This window comes from Tyto alba, unplaced genomic scaffold (genome assembly GCF_018691265.1).
Source record: "Tyto alba isolate M040663 unplaced genomic scaffold, T.alba_DEE_v4.0 Super-Scaffold_13, whole genome shotgun sequence".
Classification (NCBI taxonomy): domain Eukaryota; kingdom Metazoa; phylum Chordata; class Aves; order Strigiformes; family Tytonidae; genus Tyto; species Tyto alba.
In genome coordinates, this window is record NW_024881275.1 from 46,047,303 (window position 1) to 46,068,902 (window position 21,600).

The window sequence follows — 21,600 nt, forward strand, 5'->3', positions numbered from 1 at the left end:
ACACAGACCCTGAACCTTTAAGTCACATCCAGTGAAACCTGAAAGGAAATGAGAAGTCTGCCTAATTTGCGCTCAGGGACACCTCAGGGTGAGGGAAAATGGGCAGAACAAGTCTGAGTCAACCAGAGAGTAGCTACCTCAGCACCCAAGCAAGGATTTAAAACTTGTTTGTGGTTTTTTTTTTTTTTTTTTTTTTTTAATGTTGCTGTGTTTTGGGTTTTTTTTTGTTGTTTGTTTGTTTTGTTTTTGTTTCTCCCTGGTCCTCTTCCAATTTATATCTGGAACGCTAAAGATGAAGGCACAGGCATTTGTGCTGTAGCTCAGCAGCACATTTTGAAGAGCTATGTTTCTCAGCTGCTGAGTTTCGTGAGGCTGAATGTAGCTGAGACAACTGGTGCTGCTTCTGTACAAGTAGTAGCTTTCAAAAAAAAAAAGGTAGAACACTCACGATGTACAAAAAATTTGAGTATGAGGATTGTATTCATGATCACAATCTGATAAGGCTGTTGCGTATTTGCAGATTGAAGTATATAATATATAACAGTTTTTCCACATAAATGCAACTCCTAATACACTTGCTGAAAATGCACGATGGAGAAGTTGTTAACTGCAGAAACAACTGTCTTCCTATAATCCAACCAGGTAGCAAAAGGCATAGAACAGCAAAGGAAAATGCACAACAGCAATCGCATTTCTTTTTATTGAAACCATGAAAAAAACACAAGCACCGGAACAACATCCAGTAACATAATGAAGAAAGAGACAAAAGAATCTGGACCTCCAAGCATTCCTATCAAATATGTTACGTTTTCAACTTTTGGATAATAGAAAATTATTATCTGTGTCAAGATATATTTCTAAAACAAAAAAGAAACATCCTTGTGAATTGTGTATGGATGATGTGAACCCACAAAGCAACTAACTCAGAAGATTATAAAGAGCAAATACCCTCAAATGCAGTCAGGAACAGAGCTTGTAAACCTCATCCAATTTCTGACAAAACATTTTATTTTGCTACGGTATCTCCATAGTAGTCCCCCATCCTCCCATGACAGATACAGCAGCTCCAAAAAGAAAGTCTGCCAGCTACCACCATTCAGGCTGTGTGGGAGGGCTATCGTGTCCAGAGAGAAGTGGATGAAATGAACAAAGCTGCCACCAGGATGCAGGCAGCTTACTGAGGCCATAGGACATGGCAGAAATTGCCCTTTGGGTTTTATGGTTGCCTTGGTGTCGTGGTTTAGGCCCAGAGGGCAACTGAGCACCATGCAGCCTCTCACTCACTAGCTGCCCTATCAGAGATGAGGGGAAGAGTATTGAGCAAGAATGGCTTAAAGAATCCATCTGAGGACCAGGAGGAGTAGCTCACCCATTATGGTTCCAGGCAAAAGACAGACTCAGGGGAAGAAGAAGAAAACATCACTTTAATTCTCACTGCTCCTTCTTTCTTGGGACAGGGGGTGAATGCCACACACTCCTCCCCTGCTCCACATGTCTACTCTCTCACTAGAGACAGTCCTCCATGAGCTTTCTCCAGGTGAGTCCTTCCCATGGGATGCAGCCATTCCGATGCTGATCTGGTGTGGGTCACCTCCACATGTTGCCATCCTCCCCAGTGACAAACCACAACAGCCGGGACCACTTGTCCCCTCAGGGTCCTGTCCTACTTCAAATGCAGCTGCCTGTCCCGGAGAAGTTTTCTCCCCAGACTTCAGGCTGACCTCTTCCACACTGTGGACCTCCATGTGTGGCAGGGTGGGTGGCCCTGCAGTCTCACCATGGCGTACAGGGGTCTCTGCTCCGGTGCACCTCCCCCATGGCCTTCTCCTTCCTTCTGCTGACCTCGGTGTTCATCCTCCTCACAAGTCCCAACCCCCTCCCAGGTTCACCTTCTTAAATATGTTATTTCAGAGGTGCAGCTGATTGGTCCAGCCCTGGCCAGAGGCAGGTCTGACTTGGAGCTGGGGGAGCTTTTGAGACGCTTCTCACAGGCTGCACTGCTGTAGCCCCCTCCCCTGCTACTAAAAAAACCCTATGCCACAGAAACCCAGCACAAGTGGGGACAAATAGTCTGTATTAAATCAGAAGGAGAAAGCAGAATGGCACTCCTTCTTGTCATGGAGTTGCATGTGTTGGGATAAGGTCTCCTAGGCACCAGGTGTTACCACTGAAAATGAGAGGTCGAGAGGTCGATGCAGAGATAGACATGAACCAGGCAATTCTGTTGTTTCTGGAGCAGTAGGCTTCAAAATAGAGTTTTCTCTCACACTCTGCCAAGTCTTGACCTTTCCTAATAGTTTGCTTATACCTGAAGTCTTCCAAGACTTGACATCTGAACAACAGGTCCACAGCACTGCAGGGAAAGTTGGGCTTGCAAGGAGCATTTAGCAAAGAAGAGATCAGCTTGATAAAGTGGAAAGACAAGATGAGAAATACCAGATCTGAGCCAGATCTTACAGTTGCCAACTCAGATCAAACAGTTGTGAAAACCACCATATGTAAGAGCTAGCTAGTGTTATCAGAATGAAGGAAATTATCACAGAGCCCCAAAACATGGTGTCATGTCCTGAATGAGACCTCACTGAAAAGTCAGAACTGAAAAAGGAAAACAAAGAGTCTAATGCAGAGGGCAATGTACCATCTATTAGAAATACTAACATGCATACAGTGGTAAAAAGCCTGTGCACCTCCAAAAGCTCCATCTCTCTATGTATCCCCAATCTTCAGTCCCAGTGGAGCAGTGGAAGCTCTTTACAGGGAAATAGACAGCAGGCAGTTGCATGGACCATGTGCTGTCAGAAGGCACAGGGACTCAAAACTGCCTCGAGTCTGCATTCATGTAAATGAGATGGAAAAAGAAGGAGGGCAGACAGGAGCTCATCACAGTAGGAAGGCACCGAGGAAACCCAGGACTGGAACGGCTCTTGTTCTGCAAAACCTTGTCCCTGTACTTGCAGAGCCTGGTCAACACTGAAACAACAGTCAGAGAATAGCTTGAAAGTGAGTTCAGTTCTGTCAGCCTCTATGAAGGGTTCCCACCAGCCCTTTCCCAGCTTGCTGTGCCAAGTGGCTGCTTGCTCCCTAGCTGACACAAAGATATTTTTTCTCTTGCCCACTACGTGAAAGAGGTTAAATCGCTTGAGAGAAGCTGTAATTGGTGCCACAAACAGGTCCATGCACAACTGCAAAATTCTTACATATTCTTAGAGCTCGTTATCTAGCCCCAATTAACAATATGCAGATTTCCAACCACAAGTGCATCATTCAAAGCACGAGTTTTCAGAACCGCACAGGTTACACTGGGCTCCCAAATAAAGCTCACACAGCATGTAATCTGCACTGTAGCCCCGACAAGTCCGGCGGGCCAGTTATTTCCACAGACCTTGACACAGCACGGCGCTGGGCACTCCAGCGAGAGCGCTGCCCGCACCTCACCGGGGCGCTGACTGCACTGCCCGGGTCCTGCCAGGGAGCGGTGCTGGAACAGCGCGGGAGAAGCGGGAACATCCGCACCGGAGACTGAAAAGGAAATATGCAAGGAGAAAGAGAAAGGACATTCTCCCACCGTAAGAGAAGGAAAAAGGAGGACGATGAAAGTGGCGGCTGTGCTGGGGCACCACGGGAGAGACGAAGGACGGTGGGATGCGGTGCAGCTCCCCATGGGAAAAGGATGCGTGGAGGAGGAGGAGGAGATGGAGGGCAGACAGCAGGGACAGGGGGACTGAATGAAGTGGTGTTTGGTGGGGCCTGTAAGCAAGGCAAGAAGAGTGACAGCAGGAAGGTGCCTGGGAGAGACAGGAATTGGAGGAGAGCCGGGAGGCTTCAGCATGTATGGGCAGGTGGAGGGCTGGCCGCAAACTCTGTGCCCTCTGGTTCCTGGTGCTGAAGACTCTGCAGGTGAGCTGGGTTAAATGTATCCCTTGCCTGGAGAAGATGCATATTTTAGGAAGTTGCTGATGGGGAGAGATGTCTTCTGATAGAGGGGACAAAGAGCAGAGAAGACTGGAGAGGAAGCACCAGGACAAAGATGAGGCTCCAGAAGTGCTGTTCTTTGCTACCCCACTTTTGCTCTAGAAAATGTCCCTCACCTCTTTGGGGCTGGTGTTCACCTACTGGCTCCCTGTATGGTGCGAAATGGCACAAAGGCAACTCAGTCCTTCACTGGGAGTTCTGGGGAACCTGGCACCATCCCAAATACTGGCACCCCAGGTGTGCCTCCCTTGGCTCCTGGCATACCAGCCCCATGGACCCGGGAGACTGAGGCAGGCTGGGGGGCAAGAAGGCACATCCACCTGGAAGGAGCCTCTTGCCCCATAGCTACTGCAACATCGTCTCTGCAGCCTCTTTTCTCCTCCCTGCAGGTAACAACCCTGGCAGTGCTGCAAACCCCTCTCTGCCTCTTGGTTTTGGAAGTGGTGCTTCTCAGTTCTGGTTCACAGCATTTCCCATCTACATCCTTCTTCCACATCATCCTTCTCCACTCAGTCCAGGTTCCTTAACCTCTGGTCTTCAGCCAGCACTGCCACCTCTCCCTGGAAAATGTGTTTTCCACACTTGGCTGTGATACCTTTGCGTAACATGGCTTGGCATTCTCCATCATAACCTCAAGTTTTCAGTTGCATCTAATATTAACCATGCAGGCTGAAACTGATGGATTTTTGCCTCTAGATAGAGTTTTTTGTTTGTTGGTTTGGTCTTTTTTTTTTTTTTTTCTTCCCAGAACTTTGAGCTGCCCAAAGAGTGAGGCCCAGTTCCAGTGTTGCTTGTGCTCAGGCAGCTCTTGGCTCTTGGCAGACTGGAAATGCAGCCTCAAGTCAGTTACAAATCTCATTAAACTTGTGGAAGGGCAAAGGTAGGTTCTCAGCAAAGAAGATTCAAGTTTTACTCAGGAATTCATCTGCTATCTCAGGGTGGATGCTTCCCATGCTTCATGCCCCAGCTGGTAAAATGGAGTATTCATGTGTACCTCCCTTCCCAAAATGTTGGAGAGCATTCTGAATAAAGACTTGCAAACAGAAAGCATCATTAGCAAGCAAACAGAATTTATTTCTCTGATGCCCTCCTCTGGTTGCCAGATAACTCTGGAAGCCAAAGACCAGGCAAGCTACGTCCTTACCTCTTGTCACAATGTAGGCATTGGGTGGAGGCAATGGTAAAGCAAGAAACACCATATTTCCCTCTAAGCAACTACCGTGTAGTAGCAAAATGCCTACACCAATAGACAGCTAATAGATTAACTTAATTACCTCAAGACAGCAGGCTAAAGCCTTATGAAAACAAGTTTCCCTCCAGTCAGTGATACAGTATGGTTTAACAGAGCAGTGCCTGCATGCAATCTCAGACAATAATTATGATCAGAGACGTCAATGGGTTAAGGCTGGGGCTTCCAGTCATGAAGCTGTGGTTTAGCAAAGATGATGAATGATGCCTGAGGGTGCTGAGCCCTGTACAGGACCAGAAACATGCTAGAAAGCAGGGGGTAGTCTGCACAGACATTTTTAAGGGGTTAACTTTGTTGCAGAAAAAATTACATCAGGCAGGATAATTGTACCTAGTCCATGCTCAACTTTATGGCAGGTTGTGACACTGTCTGTCCACACCACTGTGGCCAAATGTCTGATGTTCTCTTGATGCCAGCATAAAAACTAGACTTCTACTGTGCACCTCAGTGAGTTGTGTGCTTATGTCTGATCTGGATCTAATGGGTAAACTGGGCCATCTAGTAGTGACGGCAGCTGGTCATAAGAAGACACTTAATTAAAGACAGTCTCTTGATGGCACTGCTGTTTTTGAGTTGCTTTCTGAAGCTGTGATGAGGAAAGGTGCAGAGGAAACCAGCAGCTCCTCCAGCCCTGCCAGGTGAACACTGGAAGAGCCAAGGAGCAAATGAGGGCCCTTTCAGATTTCCCATGCATAGTACAGTAGTGGAAAGGGCAAACCCACTGAGCTGCTGCCAGTGGCCTGCCCAAGAGCTATGGATTAGGCAGACTGCAAGTCCAAAGAAGCACGAATAAGGTGGTAGGACACTACAAGAAGGTTACTTGTAGCAGCAAGATGACTTTGAGCCACACTGAAATACCATCGTTTTCATTACAGGTAGCTGAATATTCTGATAAAGTTACAGCAGCCAGTTACCAGTCCTCTGTGAGGGCCTTAGATAAGGTAAATCTGAATCACATAGCTATGACTGCACCAAAACCTTGGCCACTGCAAGAAATGGGCCCAACTGTTGCTGAAAGAATGGGCTTCCCATATAAAAGTCAGCAAGCAATTGAATTCCTCTAGGTTACGAATGTGTATCAGTGGATGAAGACAAATTCTGAGAATATGCAAGTGGCCGTGAATGGTTTTGTTTGCAGCAGATGTGTGGGATTAATGTGCCAGCACAGAGAGAGAAAGAATAGCCAGAAAGAATAAATCAAAGCAGGAAGAGTTTCAGGTCTGCGTACAAACTATAAGAATTTTGCACCACTCTTCCTTGAACATAAAAAGATTGGGGAAAAGGCTTCTCTGTGGAGAGAGATGGCAAAGTGACTTTTATTTGGGAAGAAAACCAAGAAGATCCAGAGATCCCTTAGCAGAGGAGTGTCAGGGGGACAGGAAAAGAGGAACCCGTATCCCTTTTGATATCAGCAGTTTCTGGCAGCTTCTGAAAGGAGCACTGTCCAAGGTGTTGCTGGGGAGGAGTGACACCTACAGAGGATCTGGCTAAATAATCAAAGGCCCCAGTGACTCCCATTGCTAAACATAAGGTAGCATAGTCTGTTAAGCTGTGCCAACAGATAGTAATGTGCAAGCATTTCCATGCTGTTGTTTGTGATGTTTCATGTATGAGTGATGAGATATAAATTTAGAAATCAGCCTTGTTTTCCTGCTTATATCTTATTGGTTTTTTCCTCCCCCAAATCCATTTTATAGCTGTAAAACAGCAAATGTAGTATGAAAAATGAATAAGCTAAGCTAGGTCTGTAGGGAGGCTGTATCTTTTATTAGACCAACTGATACCACTGAAGCAAACAGACAACCTTTCAGGCATGTGATCTACATTTGGGTCTGACCTACAGCCTGTTTTTTTCCCCAGCTGTAACTGACAGCATATTAAAAGACATTTCTACTCCTTAAAAACCTTGCCTCACTTCAACCCCTAGACTAAAGTGGCTATAGCCACCCAAATACCACCACAAACAAATCAGTCAGAATTTAGGACCCAGAGCCCTGTTTTATGCTTACAAGATGTGACAGCTGACTGAAAATCAATGAAGTGTGATTTACAGAGCATCATGATGAGGCAAGAAAGGTGCTGTCTTTCCTTGCAGACTCAATTGTCCGCCTTGATTTTTAGCTAGATTGTTTTAGTCCCCTACTAGGATGGGACCGATTTGCTTATGAAAACAAAAAATCAGATTCAAAGGAAAATCCACGGTGGTACCCATGCTTTGCGTAGTGGTCTTTTTGCTGTGCCTGAGCCACTCAGGTAAGTGCTATTTCTTCTTCTTCCAAGCCAAGCTGCAGACAAGGTAGGTGCTTGTTTCCCTTGGTCCCCTTCTTAACACTATCTGACTAGCAAAACTATCAGCTGCTCCTTTTGTATTGCAACCACAGCCAGTTTGGTGACAAGATTTTAATAATTTTGTTGGAGGGGTGGTCAGTGGGTAGAAGTTAACAAAAAAATCCTAAGCTTGACTCTCACTGCTGAAGGGAGTTACGAGAGAATCTCCATCACCAGAAGGAAAACTGAAATGCCTCAGGTGAGGTGATGAAAGGCTTAGTGTCCTGTCTGTATTTCTCAGGGTATTTTGCACGTTTGTTTAGCAGACTTTCTGCCCCAGCACTCTTGCTGATGTTTCTGTGGGGAACTGCTACTGGCATGGACCACAGAGAGGACCAGACACCTGGGGGAAAGGGGAAATGGCAGACAGTACTTGGTTATTTGTATGCTCGGTAACCTGCCAGGAAACTCCCCAGCTTTTGCCTTCTCTGTGCACCATATGGCAAACTCAGTGATGAATCTGTCCTACAGCCATTTCTCTGTTTTTTCAAAGGCAGTGCTACTTTGTTCAGTGTTTTTTCCATGGCTTTATCTAACTTAATCATCAGACAGGGTTGTCACCAAAGGAGCTGTTAGGCTATTTTTTCACTTGATATGTCTTTCTTCTCATTAAAAACTTCTGCTTTTAAACTGTTCCCCTGCAAGTACTGGGGCTGTCTTATAAGGGCACTAATCTTGTTCCTTCTGGCTTTCTTCTTGTAAGATTTCTCAAGTCTTTTTCACGCCTTTCTGTGGCTTGCCCAGCAGCTGAGAATCAACACAGCCTCCAAATCAGCTTTACCACCTCTCTGCTATATCCTCTTGAAGCATGAGGGCCCTTGGACTTCATGTTAGGTATGGGCTGTGAAATAGCACCATTTTCCTATGAGGGAGTTCATACACAGCCACGGACATTATGCCTGTGTGATTGCATATGTGTGTGCAGGGTGTTAAACCCAGAGCAATGTATTCCAGCATTAAGACAAAGCTGGTTTTGATATTGCACCTTTTGGGGTTGTGGATTTTTTTCTATTCAATGGCTTGGCCATTAAATTTCATGTGTTCAACAACCATGCACCCCTGTGAGTGTCCTAAACATAGTGAAGTACTGGGAGCCAGAGTCTCTGCAGTGACTCTTGTGTGTCAGGGGACTGGACCACTAAGGTTGTGGCTAGTGAGTGGGGAGAAATATGTTCCTTCTCTTCCTCTGGTTGAGGATGTCTGGCATATTTGGGCAGGCAATCCAGTTTCCTAGGATAGACCCCAGACTCTGTCCCTCACTTGCCGTGGTGGAGCCAGGGTTAGCCCTGGTGTGAGAATAAACCCTGGAGCAAGCAGAAGAAGGCATTTGTGGTTCCCCAGTCAGTAATAGCAGACCTCAAAGGCTTGTGACAAAGCAGCAAGATACAGGGTGGCTGCAGAGGCTGATATAAACTGTATTGAACTTCATGAGCCTATCCCTGGCTGTGATGGAAAGCAGGAGGAAAGGAGTGTGACAGCTCCCTCTGACCAGCTGGCCTCCACCTCTCCAGGGTTTGGCAACCCCACCACAGCAGCATGTCCAACAACAGAGAACAAGCACAGACTGTGCTAGAACATCCAACAGTAAAGTAATTGTTACCCTGTGAGTGTCAATCACTAGGCTTCAGAGTTTACAGTGTCTCAAAGAGAAATGGGCATTTGCTGTGGCTGGAAGTTGGGGATGACAGTGCTGCTCGGACCTTGTGCTATCCTGAGAGAATCCAGACTGCACTAGGGAATGATTTTGTCCAGTGGAAAGCTCTGGCATGGGAGCAGGGTTTTGCTTCAGGCAGTCTATCAGCTTCCTGCTTCCCGCGGCAGTGCTTCTTCCTGCCAGATCTCCCCCTGCTCATGGTCTTGCATAGACCCTGCTGAGGGACAGGAGGCTACACAGCCTGTCTCACCCAGAAGATGGATAGCAGGTGCTGGGAGAGGAGATCACGGACAGGGATAGTGGTCTGTGATCACGTCCTTTCCTCTGTGCATGTGGCGGAGTGTTACCCTCTGCTTCCAGTTTTCTCTCTGGAGGGGTTGATGGGCTTGGATGGCCCTTCCTCTCTTCCTGTGGCACAGGGACCCTGCTAGGGGCTGCCTTACCTCTGATGTTTGCTGCATAGCACGTGTGAGCTCCTCATCTGTGCCTCCCTGCCAGGGCTGTGGCCCTCTGCCTGCAGACCCCTCCTGAACATAATGGCTGGCAATCCAGGCGTAGGTGTCCTGCTCATGTTTGGGCTGGCAGAGCATGGGTGGTGAGGGGATAAGGTGGGCCCTGGGCAGTGCCCTCTGAGGTTCCCTTTGACTGTCGGTACAGCAATATTGGCTGTAACCCTCCTCACAGCACAGGGCTGATCAGCACAAGCTCCTTTTTCCTCCATGATGCCTTTGGAGAAGGATGAAATCCTTTTCAGTCTTGGGTACTGTGTGTGTGCACAAGAGGTGGAGGTCGTGTCAGAACCTCAGCATCACAGAAAGAGGGGCTGGCATTTTGGAAAGGACGGAGGGTCTCAGCTGCCCTTTCCCTTTCATGGTAGCAGGGGGAAGGAGGAGTGTGGTGGCGGGGACCAGGGGAGTCCCAAGTATTGCATGTACAGACCATGATGGCTCCATGTTTGTCTGTGGGCAGACCTGGCCCTGCCTGAATCATCCAGCTCCTCCTGCTGCCAGATGAGCCCCTTTTGCTTTTTGCTCTGCTGATGCTGTTGCTTATCCAACCCTCCCGCCCCCGCCTCCCCCGGCCCAAACTGGATGAATTCAGCTTTCTCAACAATTTGCTGCTATCCCCAGGTTAACTCCAGAAGGAGGAATCATTTCTGAGTACTGCATGAGGCTCCCTCAGATCCGGCTTCCAGGCCCTGTAGCTTCCAACAAGGAAATCCCAGCAGCCCAATCCTTGTGCAGGGCAACTTCCATCTCAGTGAGGCCACAGAAACCAACCAGTGCAAGTGAAATCCCTGGGCCCTGAATTGCCCACAGTGTATTGCTGCTGTTTCTAGCTGCAAACCAGTTAGCAAGGGATTGCCCCACATTGACCAGATTTACCCTGTGGCCCCAGCTCTCTGTAGTACACCACAGGTATCTGAAAAAACAGAACTGTTTCTCAGGGTGGCATTTATCAGGGTGGATATTTACTACTCAAGAGTGAAAGAGAGCACCTGATGCTCTGCACCTGTCGATCTTCTAATGTATAATAAACAAGAAAGACTGGGCAAGTACGTTGACCCAAGACAGAAAGGCCACAGAAACCAGAAGCCTAGTACAAAGTCATCACTGCTCTGGTCTGATGATTTTTTTGTGTGTGAATTTGGCTTGGGCTCTCTTGCCTTCCCCTCCCCTTGCCCTGGCTCTGTTGTGAGTCTATGCATCTGAATTTCTACAGAATTTACTGAGAAGAGCTGACCAGAGGTGAATTTGTCTCACATCATTGCTCTGCCTCACTTCTTCAGGTCATGCCATTCTCCATGTCTGCTTTCTGGCACAGCCCAACTCTCTGTTGTTGTCTTCCAGATGTGGCTGCCTTCAGTTCAATTGCTGAAAATGAGGACGCACTCTTCAAGCACTTATTTCAAGGCTATCAGAAATGGGTCCGCCCTGTGGAAAACTCCAATGACACCATCAAAGTCCTTTTTGGATTAAAGATATCACAGCTTGTGGATGTGGTAAGTCTTGTTTTGGGCTTGGTAAAACATCCCTTCTTTGATAACTGTGCATTCACTTGGGAGGACTAGTGATTTTGTTGGCTTTTGTCTCCTGACACATGAAATGCAAAGTGGTGGTCAGGCAATGAAATGCTGAGTGTGTTGTGGTGCTGGTGATATGACCTCCTGCCCCACACACAGAACAGGCCATAAGACTTTTTTCTTTTGCAGCAAACCTGAAAGTCCTTTTTTCCCTGCTGTTCTCAGGAAATAAAAAGCCTCATTGTATCAGGTGTTAACCGATCAATCCATGCCAGACAGTCCCTGGCACCTACATTTGTAATTTAATGACAAGGCAGCTACAAGACAGGGGTGAGGAAGTATAGAGTTGGTTGGTCATTGCTCACTCTAAGCAAGCTTGAACCCAGGCCAAAGGCAGCTCATAGCTTGACCCAGCTGGCCACTCACATAAGAAACTAGAGGCAAAACAGACAATCCCATATTTTTGCCCATGGGGAAAGTTTCCCTCTCCCTTCCCCTCCATCAGTACAATGCACAGTGAAATTATCACAAGGCCCAAAGATACCAACACAACAATGTGCTCTTCGCATTTCCTGGCCCCTGGCAGCATCCCCTTGTGTCGTGGAAGGCAGACTCTGATTTTGTGCTTTATTTACGTATTCAGGACAATGTTTCAGCTTGTATGTTCCCAAACCCACTCCAGGCTGATCAGCATGGGGAGATGAGCTATTCTGTGAGCCCGCAACCATGTGTGCCCTGACCCTACTTGCTGGCTGAGGCCTGCTGCTTCCCTGCTCTTTGGCATCTGATTCATTTGGACTTCGGTGAAATGCCAGACCTCAGTTTTCCAGCTTCAGGAGCTCCCAGCAAGAGCAGGGACAGACCCATAAAGTCAGTTCCCTTCCCCCAAAAGTGACTGATGAGCCCAGGCCCCTGGGGAAACAGGACCACAAGGATCTTTACTTGTCACAGGGTTGGACTCAGCAGGCATAGGGTCTGTTTCTGCTGGCTGTTTTGGTATTGCAATGCTCTCTTACCTTGTGTCACTATAGGATGAGAAGAATCAGCTGATGACAACCAACGTGTGGCTCAAGCAGGTAAATTAGACCAAATCAGACCTCCCTTTTCAGTGTGGGACTGCTGTGCTGAGTGGCTATCCCAGCCTGCTGCCCACCTTGCTATCCATCCCCTTTCATGACACCGAGTGGCCAGACAAAAACATCACCGTTACCTTGCCTGAAGTTTTTACTTTACTCCTCTCACTTCAGCAAATGCATAAAGGGGCAGAAAGGCAGTCAGGTAGGACTTTAAGAAGTAGGGTACCCTCTTCTCCTGGCCTGCACCCCAACTGTGCACACAAGTCAGCTGTATTTCAGGTAAGCAACATCTCCTGATACTGCAGTGGCTGTTCCTGGGGTGCTGTGTGTGCCCTGAGGAACTATCCTGTCTCAGACTTAGAGGTCACACAAGTACTGTCTCTCTCGCCCGATCTGAGAATGGTACCTTGGATAGATTTCTTCTTCAGCATAACTAAAGAGAAAGAAAAGGCCAGCATGTTATCCTGCTCCCTCCCTTCCCCCCCGCCACCCCCGCCCCCATTAAACTCTGTGGCAAATTAATCATAGCTCTCTTAACATAATTGCTTCTGGAAGTGATGATAATTTATATAAATGAGGGAAAGGTGCAAGCTGAACTGTTAGTTCTCCTTTCTTTTTCACTCCTGAAGAACACTGCATTTGGTTTAGATTACATTTCACCAGTTTATTGACCTTGTGACAATTATTTTAAGTCTTTCAACAACATGAGTATCTATAAACATGTCAGCTGATCCTAGGCAGAGGACATAAAACCCAAGCCATACTTGAAATGGTGCCATGGGAAGTGTTTCTCAGGGGTTGATGGGCTGGTGGAGGAGAAATGCATCTCATTTTTTCTTCTCAGTCTGATACCTGTAGTGCTGCATGGATGCTGCTTCTGGATGATGCAGGACCCTTAAGGCTGTATGGACATCATATGCAGAGGTGGTCTCTCCCTGGAAGAGGGAGAAACTCAGACTTCCCCTCACCTCAGGGATGACAAGAATTTCCTCTTTTGCTGGGGAAATTTGACATGGATCTGAATCTAGCTGCTGAGAGCGTGCTCTGAAAGAGCTTCAGTGTTACATTTTCCCCACCTTCAGCTGCAATTGCAGAGCCCCTCATGTGCACAGGGCCAGATCTTGGCTTCCTTACTCTGTTTGAGTAGACGCTTGGGCAGACAGCAGAGCCCTCCTACAAAAGTAACTCCTTGCCCTCTGTCCTCTCCCTGTTCCCACTCTCTCTGCTGAAGGCTACAACACCCACCTCCCCTCCCCTGCAGGTCCAAGCCCTGCAGCCTGCAGGTGTGGAATCAACTCACTTCACCCTCCTCATTCTCTCTATTCCTGAAAGTATCCCCTTGAAGTTTTTACAGCCTTTTGCAGACTTTGACAGAATATGCCTGGGTCTGACCACCTTCTTCTTCTTAGGGAAGACTTGACTGCTTGCTCCACAAAGGACAGCAAAGTGTCCTATGCCCTGGGGCAGCCTCCATTCCCCTGGCTGGGTGACATCTTGACAAATGCAAGGTCAAGCTGACTGCAGAAGAGAGAGACTTGAAGTATTGACTCACATTATCAGGTCAAATGCAAGTCTAGGGTGCCCTAGGCCATTAGGCCTGAGATGCTAATGCAGACAGACTCCTACCCATCCTCCCTCCATTGTTGCATAAACCTGTGTGGGGACATTTTGTGCTAGCCCATCCATGCTAAGCACCCTGCTTGTCTTGCAGCATTCACCTCCCCCGAGTCATAGCCTGGAGCCTGTGTCACCTTCTTGCTGCAAGAAATCAGGTTCTGCTGCAGGTTACTCCAAACCTGCAGCAGAAGGTAGGGACATACCTCTCAGGTGTGTGGGACGATGAGGGGGAAGCCAATTTATCTGATCCTTCTGCATCATGCTGTGCCTAAAAGAAGGACCTACCCAGGAGTCTGTAATGTAGACATGCTGATGTCTCTGGAGGAATTTGGAGATTGTGCTCAGATTTTATCCAGGTCAGCTCCCTAGGGTAACAGCACTGTGATTATCTGAATTGCTGATCTGGGCTCTCACTAGTTGTTACAGTTTCTAATATTCCTTCTCCATTTGAGCAGCTGAGAACATCAAGGCCCAAATGAAATGCAAAAGGAACCAAAAATAAGTGAGGCACAGGTTCTAATTTTTCACACATGCAGATGCCCCCAGGAGGTCAGGCTAAGCCCTAAATACCTGTGGCCTGAGCCAGGTGTCCTGCTTTGGAAGTCATACATTCCTGCAGGCTTATTGTGAACTGGTCCCAAGTGCAATCCAGTCCTTGGAGGATTATTAGAGTGCATAAGCACAATATCTAGGAAAAGGTCCATAAAACTAAGCAGAATTAAATTATTTTTTCTTTTGGGTAGTGAAAAGCGAAAAACAGTAAAACAAACCAGAACTCTCTAATGACACAGGCCCTATCCTGCAGGAGCTGGGGAGCTCAGGGAAGTCTAGTTCTCAGCCTAGGTGTGTGAGGTTGAGAGGGAATCATCATTTTTCTACAAGAGTCTGGCTTTTCTTAAGTGAGCAAAGCTTAAATCCAAGGGTTTTCTTTTTTTTTTTTAACCTCAAAATTCCAGATGCTCAAGATGGTGGGACTTGATGACATCTATACAGGCAGGCACACAATGTGCAAAGGAGCTTTTAGCAGCACTGAGAAAGTATCTAGGCTTGGACAAGCTATGGAGTTCACTAGCAAGTGTTGAGAATCTGGGTCCAGTGTTTCTTGGTCTGCTTGTTGTGGGTTAAGCACTTGAGTGACATCCTAGAGACAGGAATTTGCAGAATGGGAAGAAGGGGAGAGCAGCTTGGAAGAAAGGGGGAGGAAAGGGCACTTCTGCTTTTACAGTTTGTGTCAGCATAGCCTATAGGGAGATTCCCATTTTAAACTGCTCATCTTCAAAGCCTGCACACAATCTATTTTATGCTCTAATAAGAAGGCACTCAACCATTTGCCTTGCAGACAAGAAAGAGCACTTCAGCTAAAAGAGAAATCAATGCAGGGCAGGGGGAAGGGGGGAGTATTACAGATACAGCAAATAACCCAGGCTAAGGGGCTCAACTCCAGAGGGACGATTATATCTCCAGGTGGCTGACAGGGTATTTGCTTCTGTTGTGTTAGTGCAGGCTATGAGCTGACTGTGTTGGCTGCTGCTGTCAGATCTGACTATCCCCTTCCATAACAGGTATGTTTACAGCCTTAGCCCCCTTGCATCTATTACAGGAGGTGGCCAGGACACATGTGAGTCTGTGCCCACCTAACAGCACAGTCTGCTGGACACATCTGATTACATACACATCCACAGAGAAAAGTGGTGTGCTCTGTCCCTTCTGCTGAGGCTAAGAGCAGCAGTGACACCTCTTCCCTTCCGCACCTAAACAACTCTCATCCCTCCTTCAGCAGCAGGAGGAGCCAGGGGTGGAAGGCTGTGTCTGATAGCTGATGCTAGCCACTTGAGCAGTTCAGAGAGTGGGTCCATATGTCTTTTGGTACAGGTAGTGTGGCATCAATTCTGTCATGGTACCACTCTGGGCAACTGATTTTAGGAGGGTTCTATCAGTCACCTGCCCATGACCTTGGGCTCCATCCCTTCCCTGCACCTGGAGGACGAAGACACTCGTTCTCACTGTCTGTGTTTAGGTCTCTACTGAGGCTCTGGGTTGCTGTCACACTGTAAAGGACTGCAGTAAGATGTGTCTGTAGCTATAGCTGTGAAAAGCATGTGGAATCGAAGAAGTAAGAGGGGAACAACATAGTGGAAGAAGAATCAGAGAATACCACATTTTTGTTCATCCTTCAGTCGTAGAGGAAATTGCTCAGAGAAGGATGAGTCCTCCACTTCCTTGGGGAGCTCTCAGTGCTGGACCTTAATGGAAAGTGGTTCATCTTCTGCTTCTTGGTATTGACCATAGTCTATAGTTCTTTCTTCCTCTTGCTGCTATTCCCACAGGCAAGTGAAAACCCCCATTAACAATGAATGGGAATCAGAGAGCTTCTTTTCCATTGCATCTCTGGAAATCTCCAGGTTGCAAGAACCACTTTGCTAGGATCTCCCCATCTGAAAAAAAAAAAAAAAAAAAAAAAAAAAAAAGAGGAGACAAAAATTATTCTGGAGTTTAGCATGATGAAAATGGACAAGACTCCCATTGTTTTTGCTTTTTTAGTGTTATCTCTTCAGGATTGTAACCAAACACTTTACAATAGTGCTGTATTATTTTTCCTGCAATAGTGTGCAGGTCTTTCTGATGAAAGAAAAATTATTTGGCTTGCAAGAACAGGCTACAGATATTGGGTGTTGTCTTCTGTTCACTGAAAAAAGCTGGGTCTCCATTGAAAAGTAAAGGCCACCTCTCTATCACTTGGGTAGTATCAGCCATACCAACCAGTTCTTCTACGGGCTCAGTGCCAGCCAAAAACATCGTGGGCTGGTTCTCAGAGGGAAGAAGTACCATACCCAAGGGAAGTGGCTCCTTCCTTCAGGACTACCCTCAGGTGGGCTGGGCAGGGTGGTGAGCGAAGTGAGAGTCAAGTGCTGTCCTTGAACTTGCCTGAAAATGGATGGGTTACTGGGGTCCACCTGTGGCTAGAAGGGTAGTGCTTGCTGGGATTAACAACTCCCAGCCATGCCTGCCTGGCATGCTCTTTGCAGCTGCGCAGTCTTACACCAAGCTCTGTCCACTGTGGTGTGCAATACAGTCCCTGAGGCAGGTGGTGGGAGGAGGAATGAGGCTGCTGTGTATGAGTGGGCAGAGGACTTTGCTGACTTGTTACAGGAATGGATCGACCACAAGCTCTCCTGGAATCCAGAGGAATATGGTGGGATCACTGCCATCCGTGTCCCCTCTGAGTCCTTGTGGCTTCCTGACATTGTTTTGTTTGAAAAGTGAGTAGAATGGTTCCTTGCTCCAGGCTTATGCCAGAATTTAGGCAAGGTGTGTCAGTCACTGTGAAGCTTGTGTGTGCTGTCAGAAGGCTGCTTCTTTCAGCAGTATGAATGTTGGCTTACCTTGTGCTCCAGGTGATGGGTAGAACGCAGAGCTATGAGGGATACGACTGGTGCAAATGTAGTCCTGAAGTTGGTACTGTTTTTTCCTATCCAAATCCCAGTGCTGATGGACATTTTGAAGGATCCCTGATGACCAAAGTCATAGTGAAGTACAATGGAGTGGTGACCTGGACGCCACCGGCCAGTTATAAGAGCTCCTGCACGATGGACGTGACCTTCTTCCCCTTTGACAGGCAGAACTGCTCCATGAAGTTTGGGTCATGGACATATGATGGCAATATGGTGGACTTGATTCTAGTGGATGAAAATGTAGACAGGGAAGACTTCTTTGATAATGGGGAGTGGGAGATCTTAAATGCCAAAGGTATGAAAGGGAACAGGAAGGATGGGCTCTACTCTTACCCATTTGTCACTTACTCCTTTGTGTTGAGACGCCTTCCACTGTTTTACACACTTTTCTTAATAATCCCTTGCCTGGGATTGTCTTTTCTAACTGTCCTGGTGTTTTACCTGCCTTCAGATGAAGGAGAAAAGCTTTCATTGTCTACATCAGTTCTAGTCTCTCTCACTGTTTTCCTTTTAGTGATTGAGGAAATAATCCCTTCGTCTTCTAAAGTAATTCCTCTGATTGGTGAGTATCTGCTGTTCATCATGATTTTTGTGACTCTCTCTATCATCGTGACTGTGTTTGTTATCAATGTTCACCACCGCTCCTCAGCAACTTACCATCCCATGGCTCCCTGGGTTAAAAGACTCTTCCTCCAGAAGTTGCCTCGGATGCTCTGCATGAAAGGCCATGTAGATCGTTACTCCTTCTCAGAGACTGAAGAAAAGGAAACCACCTTGAAATCAAAGCTCCTGGGGAAACACAAATTACATCGAGAAAAAGACGTAGAGAAAGTTGTTATTGTCTTTCTGGAAAAGGCAGCTGACTCACTTCAATACATTTCCAAGCATGTTAAAAAGGAGCATTTCATCAGACAGGTAGGAGATGGGAGGACAAGGAGGGATCATAGTTTTCTTGACAGCAATGGCTTCCAAGTTCTTACCTTTTCTGCATGCCTTATCATTCGCTTCTTTCAGTAAAATCAGTAAATCAAACATGCAGTTTACAAGCACATAGTGTCCATGACTGAATCCTTCTGTTTGAAGCTTAATTTTTAATAAATTTTAATAAAAATAGTCCCTTGAATTGCTTTTATACATAGCCCTTTTGTGTGTGCAGGGTTGTGACAGTACTCACAATGCAAAATCTCCATCCTGAATGCACACAATGTGAGCCAACAGAGCACTTAAACAAATACAAATCAATGGGACCACTTGCACTGGAAGCAATGTCTCTATCTAAGTGCTGTGCTAGAGCCATGTCCTGGTACTTCAGGGGAAATGCACTTCTGTGAAAAGAAACCAAACTCATTGTAAAGCCATCTTCAAGCCTGAGTCTGTAAACTTTCACATATGCACTTAGCTAAAAGCTTTTGCACAGTCTGAAAGAAGTCTGATTAACATGTGTAAAAATATGGAATTGTTTTGGGGTTTTGAGTGACTCACAGCTATGGGTGCTGAAAAGGTGATCCATGTCAATTTTAGGATACAGCACACTACAGATTTCTAATTAAAAAAAAAAAAAAAAAAAAAAAAAAAGATTTTTGGAGCTGAAATATGCGTAGCATTATCAACAAAGTGTTGGGCTCATTACTGCTTCTGTTCTCCCTCTCTCCTTCCCAGGTTGTTCAAGACTGGAAATTTGTAGCTCAAGTCCTGGATCGGATCTTCCTGTGGCTATTTCTGGTGGTGTCAGTGACAGGTTCAGTTCTCATCTTTACCCCTGCATTGCAGATGTGGCTGAATAGCACTTTGTAGAAAATGCTCCCACAGTAGCACACAATTGGTACAATGGCAAGGGATGGAGGTGCTTTTGAGCTTGGTCTCTATTGTACAGGATGGGAAGCAACGTCAAAAAACAAGGGAAGGTGATGGTAACAGTGGGCATTGACTAGGGCTTTCTATCTTCATACAATTCTACCAGTTACAGATTTGAATGAGATCAGAAAAGGGCTTGGTGCACAGCTGAGTCCTGAGCATTGGGGTTGCACAACTAGGTTATAAGTATTTTACTAGTAGCTTGGTTATATTACAATAAAATCCAAGATTATTAGTTAAAATTGGAAATAGTACATCTGGCACAATGATTATACTTAACAGGCAGATCTGTCAGTTAAAATGTTACTTTATAAAAGAAGTTATAGTAGGAACACAAATCAGTACTCAATTTATCTACATTTCCAAGTAAAAATCACAAAGTCTCTACAGACTGCTTTGTGCATGTGTCAGAACTGGCAATCGCATAGCATGTGCATCAGAAAAACTGCAAATACTGTTTAGATGAGATGTGCAAAACCTTGCCTCTGTGGCCTCACTTTGCTGCATGATCAGCTCAATAGTAGCAGAACTTACCACTCTGCCCACCTGCTACTAGCCTTTATGGCATGCACTCCTCATCTCTTCTCTTGGCCATCAGGAACCTACAAGGGTTTACTCACTTTTCAGTATTATTTGCAGTTTTGCCTGCTGCTTTGTAGTGTACCAAAAGGCTGAACAATTAAGGATTTTCCCCCTACTCTACATTTAGAAACCATGATTCCTGCACCTGCTTGTTCACAAGACAAGTGGAAATGGAAGATCAACTGAAGTATATTACATAGAGAAAGGTGGCTATGCTACTCCATAAGGCAACAGTGATCTTCCTAAACAATTCTGCTGGAGGGAAGCTGCAGACATGGTTTTCTGCAAATGAAATTTGTGGTTGGTGCAGAAGTGGAGTTTTCTTGAGAGTTGGGGGCGGGGGGCTGGCTACCAGGAAGACACATCTTTGGGTGTTTGTTTGTTCATGTTGCCCAGGAAATTCATAATTTCATTCCTTCAATTCATTTAAATGTGACCCTTCTGCATGATTAGCAACAGCTCTTGAAAGTGTAAATGAAACCTGACAGCAAATGCACAAGTGAAGCTTTCACCGCTTTTGCTGGGGCAGTGTTTTGCTAACATGGAGTGGCTTAGAAAATCCCATTCAGAATCTGAAGATGTTTTCAAGGCTAGCAAGGGATTTGGGGATCCAATTTTCTAATCTAAATGTGCATATGGTGTTAAAGCTTTAGCTAGCCTTGAAACTTTCTCCCTAGGGATGGAGGTTAGAAGGTGTTAAAAACACACGGAGGTATTCTTGTGCTTAGCATATGTGTGCACACTAGACCTCTGTGAGTTAGTATCATCCCATCTTGTTGGGTCACCTCAGAAAGTTCTGTTCACTTGTGCAACTATTGTTAATAAAGATGTATTTAATAGACGATTCCTGGGGTGAGAGTGCTCATATGCTGTGCTTTGTTGTTGTTTTGTTGTCAAAAAAGTCTAGATTGTAGCCCATTCTAAAAGCCTTGTCCTAGTTTTATTCAGGTGGGTTGACACATTCTTGGAAAGTCCTCATAACTTTTTATTTCTGTGAGTTTGAGGAAGGAGCACTCAGATCTAGTTATTAAACTGCAGAAACCTAGAACAGAGACATTTAGTTTAGCATACACAGATAGATGTCTTAACATAAGACATAAAACTCTTACACATTGACCTTACTATCAGCACTGACTGTTTCTGAGCTTCCTTGAATCTCTGTTGCTGGACCACAAATACATTCAGCATGTCCCACAGCCTGGCCTACCAGTAAAAAACACAACTAGGGAGGATGTTTGAGCGGACTGTCCTCCAATGGGCTCCTTCCCTGTGCTCCGTGTGCTCTGTCTGTGAATGACAACATTGAAAATTGAAAATCTTAAAAAAAAACCCAAAACCAGCAATCCTTTGCCTTAGTACTGCCTCAACATGTGTTGCCTTGACTTCTGGGCACTGGTTTGCCAGGACCTTGGCATTGCTTGGCAATACCATGTGTATCATTCATTCACCAAGAGATGAATGTGACAAACTCCTCTGGGCATTTCAGAGGGGCAAAAATGAAAAAAATCATCTCCCTTGGGAAGTGAATGCAATGAGCTGGTCGAACTGTCAAATTGCTTCTGTGTTTTTAAAATTAAGTCATAGATGCTATCATTCTCAAGGAAAGGAGATTTCTTGCTGACAATGCTACTCTTATCACTGGGACATATAAGGGGTGTTGCTGATGTGGCTTTGGAGCTGATGGGGCAAGCATAGACACACCGCTCTGTGTGCCTTGCAATGAACATGGGTACTTTTCCTGTGACTGTGCATCGTGTGCGATCCAACTCAGCATCTAGGATGGCACCAGCTCT

The 21,600-nt window shown here is 46.2% G+C and overlaps 1 protein-coding gene across 2 annotated transcripts; it reads left to right on the forward strand.

The window, feature by feature from the left end:
* Nucleotides 1-7,176: 7,176 nt before the first annotated feature.
* CHRNB3 (cholinergic receptor nicotinic beta 3 subunit) lies at nt 7,177-20,651 on the forward strand. Of its 2 annotated transcripts, XM_032990750.1 has the most exons (7): nt 7,177-7,474; nt 11,054-11,205; nt 12,258-12,302; nt 17,070-17,179; nt 17,404-17,666; nt 18,021-18,286; nt 19,031-20,651. In XM_032990750.1, the coding sequence occupies exons 1-7, from the start codon at nt 7,432-7,434 to the stop codon at nt 19,163-19,165; spliced, it is 1,014 nt and encodes a 337-aa protein (XP_032846641.1). In that variant the 5' UTR covers nt 7,177-7,431; the 3' UTR covers nt 19,166-20,651. The 2 variants fall into 2 exon arrangements, with proteins under 2 accessions (XP_032846641.1, XP_009971851.2); XM_009973549.2 differs by having other exon boundaries at nt 17,404-18,286.
* The last annotated feature ends 949 nt before the right edge of the window (nt 20,652-21,600 follow it).